This window comes from Amborella trichopoda, chromosome 8 (genome assembly GCF_054954075.1).
Source record: "Amborella trichopoda isolate Santa Cruz 75 chromosome 8, AtrichopodaSantaCruz75HAP2 v2.0, whole genome shotgun sequence".
Classification (NCBI taxonomy): domain Eukaryota; kingdom Viridiplantae; phylum Streptophyta; class Magnoliopsida; order Amborellales; family Amborellaceae; genus Amborella; species Amborella trichopoda.
The window spans coordinates 39,107,673-39,121,901 of record NC_142343.1 but is presented as its reverse complement, the minus strand read 5'-3'; the positions used below and the strand labels follow the sequence as shown (position 1 = coordinate 39,121,901).

Here is a 14,229-nt window from a genome sequence, read left to right as displayed (position 1 = left end):
ATTATAAAATTTTAAATTTTAAAAATGGTTAAAATCAAGTAGATCTATAAACATATGAAAATCTTGAAAATGAAGGGTGTAGATAATATATTATAAAATGCACTATTTTTGGGACTTAAAATCTTTTTATTATCATAGTCATACATCTTGATGTCGAGATGATCCATAAAAAGGTTTTTACCTTTTCCGATGGATTTTTGAGGGGCATCTGCAGTTTTACATTATAAGATAGCATCCTTATATAAACTTTTTCCTTCTCTATCTTACAACATTCCCTCTCTATATGGCCTTTTAAATGTTGTATTCTAGACAGCTACACTCTATCTATTGGAGTTAGGGGTGGTAATCCGGACCCAGACCCAATCGAATCTGATCTAAAAATTAAAATATCTGCATATTTAATTATATTTATTATATTTTAAGACGCAACAAATATTACTGGACCCAACCAGACCCGATCGCACCCAAACCTAGACCTAGACCCGAATAATGTTTGGGGTACAAGATTTGGACATGGAGCCAAACCCGACCTACTGGGTCCAATTTTGTGACCCATACCAGGACCCTGATCAGATCTACCCTTCGGATCCCAGGTCAGGTCCAGGTCCATAGCTACCCCTAATTGGACTAATTGGCCACTACTTATTAACATTTATTATATAGCAAGTACAAGTCAACGCTTTTGTATCGTTGGTAACCCTAATCCGAACTTGGAAATGTCTCTCTGTAAGCTTTATCCATGACTCACACAATTTATAAAGAACCAAAAAGAGACATAATGTTTCGTTGTAAGCTGCAATAAATTGAAATATTGCATTGCATGTTTCGTTGCCAGCCAAAATGTTTCGTTGTAAGCTGCAAACTCTTTCATTTATAAAAGGGGCTCACCAGAGGTTTCTCACATCACACCAGCCCTTAGTCCAAAGTAAACCTTAAAGGTATTCATTTTCAAGAGAATTTCACCCTAAGCTTCCCACACTAACTCAAGCTCTATACAAGAAATTTCAAGGGAGAGCAATATGCAATCCCATATAATTATCTTGTGCTTGTGGTTAGTGGTGAGTCCCTTAGGGAGAGGGGATGCAGCACCAGACTATGGACTGGCCTTAAGCAAGGCCATCGTCTACTATGAGGCTCAAAGATCAGGCAAATTACCCCCATCCCAAAGGGCTCAGTGGCGATCCGACTCGGCACTCGCCGACGGAAAGTTGAGTGGGGTAAGTCTCGTGTATGTTCGATACATCGATCTGTTTTTATGACCACAATTGTGTATGTGCATTAAACAAACTTATTGGATCGTTGCTTTCACGAGATTGTACAAGTCTACCTATATTTTCCTTTTTTGAAAAATTAAAGTACAATAGCTTTTTTGTAAAGAATAAATGAGAATTGTCTATAAATAGATCATTTATCTTTTGTACAAAGATGTCACGATTATTCTCACTCATTGGATGTCAAATTGGATGACTTAGAGTGAGTCACGAAATTTGAGAATATTTTTTTGGAACTTTGTGTCAATCAAATGACACTCTTACAACCACATATTTTGACATTTAATGGACAAGGGTAATTGTGACCTCATTGTATAAAAGATAAATGGTATCTTTGTAGACGGGAGGGCTTTTTATGTTACCTCACCCACATATATAGTATATGTGACCCTGGTCTCAGCCATGAGTAGATGGTTACGATGGCTTAAAGAGTCACAATGTCACAAGCTAGTATGTTGATCAGATGGCTCATAGTATTTATTTTATTCTACAAATAATTTTGAAAAAAAAATTGAAGCATGCATAGTCCTAACAGGGGTGCACATGATAAAAATACTTTAAAAAAAAATTTCCCATGATAAAACTCACCAGAATACCTTTAGAAAATTATAAGGGCATTTTGGTCATTTAGTTTTATATAAAATATTTTTTTAATTTTTTCCAGGTTCAGCCTAAATTTTTAATAGGATGCCCAAAATTTCATCAAAAAATGTTTTGTAGAAAAAAAAATGAAAAATAAAACAGTGTTTGACGTAACATTGTGGTATGAATAATTGTAGCCGTCTGAATTAGGTCGAACAACTAAGAAGTACGGTCTCATATAACTTATATGTTGTTGGTATCTCATAGAGACATTTTCCCTTTGTAGACAATCCCTGTAAATATATTGTACCCTTGATGGAGTAGTCGATATCAGTTGCACAACAGTTATAAACTAGGGTCACACAACAGTGTAATGTGACAACTAGGGAATTACCATATCTAATGAGATTATATATATATATATATATATATATATATATATATATATATATATATATATATATATATATATATATATATATATATATATATATATATATATATACAGCTATATAAAATATTGAGATTAACTCATTAGCTCATATGAACATATGAGTCCAATGCTATAGATTAAATATTGGTCGATCTAACGGTCATGACATCATTTTGTATTTTAATTTTTTTATATAAATCTAAATAACTTATAATTTTAGAAATATATTCTTCTCATCAAGGCACACATAATAAAAATATTTTAAAAATAATTCGTAAAAATTAAATTGATCAAAATACCCCCAAAATATTTCAAGGGTATTTTAATCAATTTATTTCTTGCAAATTATTGTTTTGATATTTTTATTAGATTCTTCTATTTTTGAATAATACACTCTTAAAATTTCACATTATTTGGGTTCGTAAAAAAACAACTTAAAATTCAAATATAAAATGAGGTCGTGACCGTCTGATCAGTCCAGATTCAATCTGGACTATTGGGCGCATACGAACACATATATTCATATAAGTTAGTGGGTAAATCTCAGCATTTTCCTATATATATATATATATATATATATATATATATATATATATATATATATATATATATATATATATGGTATGAAAGGGTTAAGCATGAACACTTTGTATGAAAGGGGATCTTTCAATTAAAATACTAACAAAGATATGTAAAATCAGACCATTTACGGTAGCAAAGATCAATAAAATCTTTGCAGATCATTGAGTTAATTACAGGTTTAATTACAGATCTTTGCTACCATAATTGACTCTCGTTATGGTGGTAAGCATAAATGGTATGATTTCAATTACAGATCTTTGCTAGATCCCGTTATGGTGGGTTAAGCATGAACACTTTGTATGAAATGAGATCTTTCAATTAAAATGCTAGCAAAGATCTGTAAAATCATACCATTTATGGTGGCATATATAAATAGTATGAAAGGGTTAAAACATGACATCTACAAAGTCATGAACACTCAACTCAATTTGCATGAAAGGGGAGAAGCCTTTCATACGCATCTCTAGATACATATATAAGGGTTAAAACATTATGAGATTATGGTGGTATTCAATTATGGTGGCATATATAAATAGTATGAAAGGGTTAAAACATGACATCTATAAAGTCATGAACACTCAACTCAATTTGCATGAAAGGGGAGAAGCCTTTCATACGCATCTCTAGATACATATATCAGGTTAAAACATTATGAGATTATGGTGGTATTCAATTATGGTGGCATATAAATAGTATGAAAGGGTTAAAACATGACATCTATAAAGTCATGAACACTCAACTCAATTTGCATGAAAGGGGAGAAGCCTTTCATACGCATCTCTAGATACATATATAAGGGTTAAAACATTATGAGATTATGGTGGTATTCAATTATGGTGGCATATATAAATAGTATGAAAGGGTTAAAACATGACATCTATAAAGTCATGAACACTCAACTCAATTTGCATGAAAGGGGAGAAGCCTTTCATACGCTTATATATATATATATATATATATATATATATATGTGAAGATACTACAAAACTCCTATAAGTGAAAATGAACAGTGATTTTACCTACTCTCATCACCGTCTAAAGTTCATCATACGGTCACGATTGTACGGTAGTATTTTATTTTTAATTTTTCTTATATAAATCAAAATGACCTAAAAATTTAGAGCGTGTGTTCATCAAAAATAGGTATATCTACAAAAAAATATCAAAACAATATTTTAAATGAATAAAATTAACCAAAATACCTCTGAAAAGTTTTAAGGGTATTTTGGTCAATTATTTTTACGAATTATTTTTTTTATATTTTTATTAGGTGCGTCTCACTAAAATATACATACACTCCAAATTTCAAACCATTCTGACTTATAGAAAGAAAAAAAATGAAAAATAAAATATTATCGAACAATCGTGACCACACGATGAACTTTGGATGGTGATGAGGGTAGACGAAATCGTTGTTCATTTTTGCCTATAGGCATTGCGAAGAGTTTTTCATATATATATATATCTATATATTCTTACAAGTAAAAATACGCCCAACGACCCAGATTGAATCTGGGCCTATCTAACGGTCACAACCTCATTAAGTATTTAAATTTCTAAAAATCCAAATAACCTGAAATTTTAGATGTATACTCTTCTCATCAAGGCGCAACTAATAAAAATATCAAAAAAAAAATCGTGAAAAAAACATTGACCAAATACCCCTGAAACTTTTCAGGGGTATTTTTATTTCATGTATTTTTTTTTTGATATTTTTATTATATTCTCCTATTTTTGAATAAAACGTGCAAGTTATTTAGATTTGTAGAAATAAAAATTCAAATTCAAATACGAAATGAGTGGTGACCGTCAGATTGGCCCAAATTCAATCTGGGCTGTTGGGCGCATTTTTATCTGTAAGTACGATCATTTTCCATATATATATATATATAGGAAGATGATATGGTACCCCGACGAGTGTACCTATAAGAATACGCCCAACAACCCAGATCAAATCTTGGCCGATCTGACGGCCACGACCTCACTTCATGTTTTAATTTTAAGTTTTTTTTCTACAAATCCAAATCACTTGAAATTTTAGGCATGTGTTCTTCTCATCAAGTGCACCTAATAAAAAATATCACAAAAATAATTCATAAAAATAAATTGACCAAATACCCCCGAAACATTTTGGGGGTATTTTGATAAATTTATTTCATGTAAAATAATTTTTTGATATTTTTATTAGGTGCGCCTATTTTTCAAGAACGTTCGTCTAAAATTTCAAGTGATTTGGATATTTAAAAAAAAAATTAAACTTCAAACTCGAAATGAGGTCGTGACCGTCAGATAGACTGATATTCATTCTGGACCGTTGGGTGTTTACTGCAGCAATACGCACATAGGCATATAGGATCTTTTTCTATATACATATATATACTTTTCATCTGAGATCCTTTGACAATGTCATGCTTTTCAAATATTCGTAAAAAACTTGGTGAAAAATAGAATTATTTCTCGAGCTTTGTTTCTACTTTTATTTGAATAAAAAAAATCACAAGGGCCATCTATTTTCCTAACTCCGAATAAAATCTTTGTCAAATTCACTTGTTTGATTAGTTATTCAGCAGTCTTTGTTGCCAATAATGAGGTTTGAGTCCTCAGAGGTTTTATGGTGTTTGCATGAGGTGCAACCGAGCATAGTTACAAGATTTTGCATTCTCATGCAAATCATGTGTCCTCCTCTCTTATCTGGTGACAACTGATTGTTAAGGACGGGTTAGAGCTCCATGGCGGCAGTCGTTTTCAATGTATTTAAACTTGGCTCGGGTTACGGACTCGGCCATATCTTACAAAAAAAAAAAATCATAAATGATGGATCATGAAAAAAAATTACTCTATACCTTGAAAATTTAGAAAAATCGAAACTAAAAAATAAAAATTTAGATATGACAGAAAAAATTCCTAAATAATCTAAAAATGTCTTTCCAAATCATTTAATTAAGATTTTTCTAAAAAAAACTTTTCTTTAATCCTAATTGGCCCTAATACTCGTTTCGCTCATAGGCCAAACCCTAGTTTCTTAGTAAACTGGGCCGAGTCTTGAAGCACCGGCCATTATAACTTATGAGATTATGTCTATGCTAGCCAAGAAATGAAGGGAGAGGTCAGATTAAACAAAGATAGCATAGATATCCTTGGCATTTCCCTGAGAGAGAGATGTATACATACCTGGCATGTGTTGTCGAAGAGAGAGAGAGAGGGGGGATGGGAATTAGGGATGGCAATGAACCGGTAGACTCGGGAACCAGAGAGTCCAATCAAGTACGGTCTGGTCCAAATCTGGATCTAGGTTCCTTGTAATATTTTTGGATTTGAGTCCGGGTCTGATGACTTCAGCTCCGATCAGGTTTGGGTATGGATTGGAATCTAGGTGCCATTGTATTTTTTGCGTCCAGTTCCAGCCGGACTCGGACCTGTTGCTACCTCTAATGGGAATCGTTGCGCTTTTATGTATGCCATTGAAGAAGAGAAAAAAGGATGAGAATAGCGACATTTGCATGCGTAGGACTACGGTCAAACTCGGGTTTACTTAGAACAGTGGTCACTATCTCACCACCTAAAATAGGAAACCGACCCTTCTCCAGCTTCTTACAATTCTTGGAAAATTTACTTGGGCACCCTGAATAATTTTTAAAATGAAAAATATTTATATTTGTGGACATTTTTTGTGGCACACGGTTTTTATATATGCCCACCTACTAGCCTGCATAAAATCTCCGCCGTCCAACTTGGAGTTGGATGATGGAGATTGCATGATACCGTACGATCTCGACCGTCTGACCGAATTGGACAATGGAGATTCATCGGCCCAGCCCACATGAAAAAATTTACATTTTTCATACAAACCAAACCTTTTTTTTTTCAAAATTTTAATTTTTATTTGCCTCTGATTAAAAAATCTAAATCTCTAAACGAAAAAAGACAACGGGGGTGTCTGTTTCATGGAAAACGGGATTATGCATTTTGGAAGCCACAACTTTCATGGTTAGCAGGAAAGTTGCAGCTTCCTCAAATCACATATTTTTTATGCAATTTGGAGGCTGCTGGAAGCCATGGCTCCTATATCAATGTTACGCTTCCCATAAACAAGTAGTAGAAGTGCAAGAGTGATGGAAGCCACGGCTTCCAATAAACAAATGTGCCCGAAGCATAAGGTAGGATTAAAGTCCAACTCTCGAACAACCGATTAGATGGTTGCCAGTCCAACTTTCGAAAAGGCATGTTTTTTTTTTTTTTTCGTATTTTACCCATTCCAAAAATTGGACGTTTGAAGTCCCCAAAGTTAGATTTTTTACCATCTTAAATGCTTAGGGCACAATTTGTCTTTTTTTTTTCTTTTCTTTTTTTTTTTGTTAGACTTACCCCCAACGAACTTTTTCTTTCACTTTTTTTCCCAACACCACGTTTCCTCGCAAAAACTTTCTTTCACTTTTTTTCCCAACACCACGTTTCCTCGCAAAAACCACCCAAAAAAAAGTTTATTTTTTGGACAAAAATGCTTTTTCCTTACAAAAAAAAGTGAATTGGATGTCCCAAATAGTGTATTACCGAAACGACCAATTCAACCGTTAAAGCGATGTGGCTCCAAAAGGTGTACTACTCGAACGCGTTTTTGTACTGCCAGAGTGCTTGTCTTCATTGCCGAAGTGATCTATTCAACTGCCGAAGAGACCTATTCAACGGGGAGAGAGTCGTCGGTAAAAACCACGAGGAGAGAGAAGGGGTAGTTTAGTTTCTTTTATCTTTTGTTTTTGGATTGGGGGTATTTACGAAAAAATGTGGTTGTGGGGAATAAAATGAGAGAAAAGGTTAACTAGAGGTAAGTTACATAGATAGTATATTTGGGCGTTTCGTAACTTTCTCAATTTTTAATCCACGCAAAATGACTATTAATAAAATTCAAAAACAAATTTAGACCTCGTAAAGTGTCTCAAAATATAAATATATATTTTAACTCATCACAAAAAAATCCAAAATTTATTTTTGGAGTTTCTATTTAGGAATGTAGGACAGGTAATTGATTTCTATCCTTAACAATGTCTGAACACGTACACCTTAGCGGCATCTTATGTTTCACATCAGTGCATGTGCGAATTTGAAACATGCGGCATCGCGACAGTATGGTCAGCACTGCTGATGAAAGAGGTTGGACGGTAGATGGTGGAGAGTGGATCCCATGGAATGATGTCATAATGCGATACAGGTTTTGCCAACCGTCTATTATCATCGTCCAATCTATAACGGAAGCAGTGATGGCCATATAACCATGACCATATAAATTAGAGTAGACTTTTGTATATAAGTTATGCTTTTTTTTTAAGAATGCTCTTTGGTTTGGGTACTTTCAAGATTTCATTTGTACCCATTAACATATTAAAAATTAGTAAGAATCATTCTCTCTCCCACAGATAGACCTCACTGGGGGTTATTATGATGCTGGTGACAATGTAAAGTTCGGGTTCCCCATGGCCTTCACCGTCACCATGCTTGCATGGAGTACGATCCAGTTTTGGCAGCAACTGAGTCAGCACAAGGAGTTGGGCAATGCCATGAGCGCCATCCGATGGGGGACGGACTACTTCATCAAGGCCCATCCCCAACCCGATGTATTATATGGACAAGTAGGCGAGGGAGCCACAGACCACATCTGCTGGCAAAGGCCCGAGGACATGACCACACCGAGACCAGCGTTTAAAGTTGATGATTCGCACCCGGGATCCGACCTTGCTGGAGAAACTGCCGCTGCGATGGCCGCGGCCTCAGTGGTCTTCCAGCAGGCCGATCCACGGTACAGTGCACTGCTCTTAGGCCATGCTAAGCAGGTTGGTTTGAGACCTCTCTCTCTCCCCAAAACATAATGATCCTCCCCCTCTCTTGGGTCTCGTTGAGATTTGCCTGTCTCCATCCCCTCTTTTTTATTTCTATAGAAATATTTACCTCCTCTCTCTTCCTCCAACATTGCCCATTCAAAAGAGCTGCAAGCATTCTCTTTTTCTCTGTTGGAAACCGCTGCTTGGGCCTATTGCTCGACCCATGCTCGATCTGAGTACTCCGACTGAGTCGGAGTAACTCAGCTCGAGTGGTGCCCATTACTGCAACAACATAAAATGGTTAAAAAATTATAACAAATATAATAAATATTAAAAGAATAAAAAAAATAGAAAATTTATGTTTAAAGTAAGATTAAGCAAAACACATCAACATCAACATGATAGTAAAAAAAAAAAAAAAAAATTGATTTTAAAAAATCACCTTGCGATTGTGCTTATTTTTTAAAATAATATAAAAAAGATAAAAAATGTAAAATTAAGTATTTATGGCTAAAACACTTTCCAATCTTTTCTAAAATTATAGATAATATAAAAAAAACATATCCCAAATAAATTTCTTATTTTTTTAGAATTTTATAATTTTTTATTTTTATTTTCTAATATTCCCAAGTTGGAAACCCAACTCGGGACAAATCAAGCTTGACAAGGACTCGAGCCCGAGTTACTCGACCGACTTTGAGTGCTTTTTCTCTACTCCCTTCTGCCTTCAAAAAATTATAAAAGTTAACATCAAATAAAATCATATTCCCCATTTCAAGTGCCCATTCATTATGGAAAAATTAAAAATAAAATTATATAATAGAACAGAAAAAAGACACAATATTATTGTATAGGCCATATTTTGAAGGTTATTGTCATTAATTTGAAAGTCTAATTTTTTAACAACCTAAAATACAAAAAAAAACAAAATGGAGCTTAATTGTGGAGACTCCATACTAGTCGTCCATGAGGTGAGGAATAAGCTAAGCCAAGTGAAATACGTTTGCAGCTGTTCGAGTTCGGTCGTAACCACCTTGGGTACTATCACGACAGCATCCCCGACGCTAAGACTTTCTATGAGAGCTCTTTATATGAAGTAAGTCTCTCTCTCTCTCTAATAACTATCTTTGAGTTTCTCTCTCTCTAAGGAATGGTTTGCACAGGATGATTTGCTATGGGGTGCAGCATGGCTTTATGAAGCCACTGGTTATGAGATGTATTTGGACTATTTAAGCAAAGCTGGAAGCACAGGAGGTATAAGGAAATCCTTAGCATGGGATGACAAATTCCCGGGGGTTCAAGCTCTAGTTTCAAAGGTCACCCTCTCTTCTTCTCCTTTCCATGCGTAAATAAACATGCCAAAACGAAAAATTCGGGTTAGCCCTATTGTGGTCCTGACCCGCCCTAGCGCCACAGTGGCTATGCTCAGGCCGGCCTAGGCCCTAGTATTTTAGGACCAGGTTCAATGTTAAACTGGACCTCTTTTTCAATAATCAATCAGGTCACTGTCTTTTATTAGGCCCTTAAAAAATAGGGCATGGATCATAGAGTGTGGCCCAAGAGACTGGCCCAACGGTAGGGCTGGCTGGGCTTCAGCCACGGCCCCCACCCTGCTCTTTTATCTTTATTTCTTTCTTTGCTTTATGTGATTCTATGTAGCCCAATCTTACTCAACCCAATCTTGATAAGGGTAGAGCCTAGCCTAGGTCAAGGCCTCTTTCGCCCTGTTAAGGCCTAGCAAGCCTAGGTTGGCCCAATGAGGACTAGACCCGGCTATGGCCAAGGGTGGCCCCCCGGTTCCATCCCAATTTGTATACTTGAAAAATATGAGTCTAATGCTCTATTTTGATATTGCGAAAGTTTTTCTCTTTTCCGAACCCTAGCCATTTGGGTTAGGGCCCATATTGCAGCTTACCAGCACAATAGAGGAAATACGATATGGAGCTCAAGAAATGCCCTAATGCTTTCTTTCTCCAAAAAAAACATTCATTTGGATCATCCAATTGAGGGATCATGGATCTAGGGTTTTCAAAAGACGATTCTCTCTTTCTCTCTCAAGTAATTGTTATGGTTTTTGTACGCCATACTACTTAAATGGGTGAAGTGATTGGTGTACATAGAAGTTCCAATCATTTCTTGTATCTTAAATTTCAAAATAGGTGATGGTAAGGGTGTCATTGAATAGAAATAAAGTTTTAAAAAAAAAAAATTTGGACTTCGATGACTTACCTTAAATCATCCAATCGAACATCTAATTTGTAGAAATGATTGTGACCTTCATGTGTAAAGAGATAATCACTAATATTTTTCCCTCGAATCCTTTTCATGTATTCATTTGGATGGATTGTTGAATCTCTCTCTCTAGCTCCTACTACAAGGGAAAATAGGAGGACAGGGGATATGGGGCCAGTACCAGAGCAACTTGGAAGAGCTGTTGTGCAATTACCTCCAAAAAGGCAACTTCAATTTGCCAAGGACCCCTGCAGGAATGCTTTGGTTCCAACCATTCGATAACCTCCAAGACGTCGTCTCCTCCTCTTTCCTCCTCACTGTTTATTCTGATTACTTGGCCACGGCAACGGGTGGGCCTAAGATGCTCAGCTGCCACGCCGGCCAGGTTCAGCCACAAGAGCTTTTCTCCTTTGCCCGTTCTCAGGTTCATTGCCATTCTCTTTGCTTGCTTTTTCTTCTCCTATGTCAATTTAAACACAAAGCAATTTCTGTTTCATCGCTAAATAAATGGTGTGCCTGCTGATTTTTGTACTTAATAAGTAGTCCTTGGTCTTTTTGTTTTGGGGTATAAGATAAGGTACTTACATAAGCAGTCCTTCGTCTTTTCGTTTTGGGGTATAAGATAAGGTACTTACATAAGCGGTCCTTCGTCTTTTCGTTTTGGGGTATAAGATGAGGGAAAGGTTTCTATATTTTCCTTACAGCATAGAAGTTCTATCTTTCCCCTATCATCTAGCCGGCCAATTTTGATCAAGAGAGCAACTTATCGTTTGATCTTAGATCCGACATCTCAAAGTATTTTATTTTTAGTCTTTTTTATACAAATTGTAAGAATATGAAATTTGGTACGTGTCATCTTCTCATTGAGGCGCACCTATAAAAAATATTTATTTTTTCTATAAAATATAATGACCAAAATACCCCTTGAATCTTTCAAGGGTATTTTGGTCATTTTATTTTATTGAAAAAAACATTTATATTTTTCACTAGTGCAAGTTTAATATAGGAATGGATGTCCAAAATTTGGTGTTAAATAATTTATAAAAAAAAATTAAAAATAAAATAGTGTAGAGGCATGACATTGTGATTGGGACAATCTTAGCCCTCCATTCAAAATGGACGGTTGGATAAAGGGGAGGACAGAACTTCTATGCTATAAAGAAAGCATATAAAGCTTGCCCATGATCTACTGTCGACCAAGCCTAATTCTTTCAATCAAATTTCAATTAACCCATGAAAGGATGGGTCATAATTTCTTAGAAATTTTTCGAAAGTATCAAGCGATTTCACAAATTATCTCCTAACATACTTGGGAAGGGACATTGTAATCCTCATGACTTCGGGAAATCCTAATCATGTCATCGCAATCCAACCAATGATTAGTCATTGATGGCGAGAGAGTGGGTCCACCATTGGAATCATATCATGCTCTAGCAAGTCTAGATCTTACTCCTCCATCCAACCATTAATTTGACGGTGATGGTTGTATCAGGTATGAGTTTCTCCCTTGCATAGCCATGCAAATTATTGCATATTCCTCTATTGCAGTAATAGTTTGAAGGGGATCTCTATATTGGAAAAGGGATTTGCAAATATTGGTAGCAGGACTTCACAAACTTTAGATAATAGTAACGAGGGTGGTAGAATCATGCATACTTTGGATCGGAATATAACTTTAGAAGATTAGTGTTCTTGTTTCCCTTAATTTATTTGAAAGTTCTCTTTCTTTTTCTATTCATTCTGCAAATAAAATTGACAATCCAAAGATCAAAAAACAATAGAGTGATTTATGCACGGATACTAAAATTTTAGATAAAATACAAAATGCTCGGCTTATAGACGGAAATTACAAAGAAGGTCGGTCAACCGGCCGTTTTTATTTTTTCAAAATTACCCCTCAATCAACCGGAATTTTAATTATTTTTTTAAGTCTTTTTAGTTTTTCCATTAGGGTAGTGCCCCAAATTTTAAGGTACTGCCCTATTAACAAAAAAACTAAAAAAAAATTAAAAATTGGGTTGACCCCGATAGACAATTTTTTTTTTTTAAAAAAAAAGGGATTGACTGACCTTCTTTGTAATGTTCTCATATAATTGAAGCATTCCGTATTTTACCTAAAATTTTAAGGTCCATACATAAATCACTCATAGTTCTATACTTTGATAAGATGCTTCGAATCTTGTTTCATTTTCTAAGGTGCTGCTAACTACACTTGTAGATAACAAATTAACCAAGAAAATATTTGACAGAATAAACCACTTATTTTCTCTTTTAACAAAGATAATACGAAAATATGGCCAAAAATAGTTCTTGATAGAAATTTTCTAAAAACACAGGTGGATTACATTCTTGGCAACAATCCAATGTACACGAGTTACATGGTAGGATTTGGACCTAAGTTCCCAGGAAAGGTTCACCACAGGGGTGCCTCAATTGTGTCAGTGAAGAAGGACCCAACACCTGTGGGTTGTCAACAGGGCTTTGTGGACTGGTTCAATCGCGACGCCCCTAATCCAAATGTCATCGATGGTGCAATAGTCGGAGGTCCAGACGAGAACGATTGGTACGACGACACTAGGAACAGTGCCCCCCATGCAGAGGCATCATCTTATAACACTGCTCCTCTAGTCGGTGTTCTTGCCAAGCTAGCCTCAATGTAATGGACTTTCCTCACTTTTCATAAGCCAATTTGTGGTTCTTTTGTTGTTCATTTAGTCTTTACTTTTATTCTGCAAAGTAGACAATTGTTGCCGGATGTATTCATCTTCTCAATTCTGTAATTCAAAATTCCACTGAAAAAATAACCAGTCAATGAATGCAAGGAATCTATTGTATGACAACTATGGAAATTTTACTATTATTTTCAAGTAAAACAACATAGAAATAATGAATTTCGACATGCCCTGGGAATACAAGTTAAACGACTCTTTTACCCAAAATTAGTTTGTGTATTAGAGTATGTAATTTCTATGTAAAACTTCTACTCACAAAGTGGCTTTGCAATACATATGTGCCATAATAGAAGATGAATAACTTATAGAAGAATTAAAGATTTCATACAGAAGAACTGAAGACTTCTCAAATATGTATGAGCAAGCTTTGCATTAATGGCCGATATGATACTGCTGCATAATTTGGTGATGGAAATGGATTCGTTTGGAGCATCCTGATACAAGGGCAAGTTTCCCATTTATAAGATGCTTGCAATAGATTTTTGCAGAAATGTTCCACAAGATGCTTCATGCCTCCTTAAGTAGGGATAGCACATCAGACTTCAAAAGGCAAGGACCAATTGAATAATCAGGATTCCCAATCA

At 35.4% G+C, this 14,229-nt stretch overlaps 1 protein-coding gene across 1 annotated transcript; it reads left to right on the top strand.

Annotated features, from left to right (window-relative positions):
• The first annotated feature begins 780 nt into the window (after nt 1-780).
• Nucleotides 781-13,753, top strand: LOC18433460 (endoglucanase 14). The gene is made up of 6 exons (XM_020666647.2): nt 781-1,217; nt 8,280-8,693; nt 9,691-9,777; nt 9,845-9,997; nt 11,047-11,337; nt 13,250-13,753. The coding sequence occupies exons 1-6, from the start codon at nt 1,020-1,022 to the stop codon at nt 13,571-13,573; spliced, it is 1,467 nt and encodes a 488-aa protein (XP_020522306.1). The 5' UTR covers nt 781-1,019; the 3' UTR covers nt 13,574-13,753.
• The last annotated feature ends 476 nt before the right edge of the window (nt 13,754-14,229 follow it).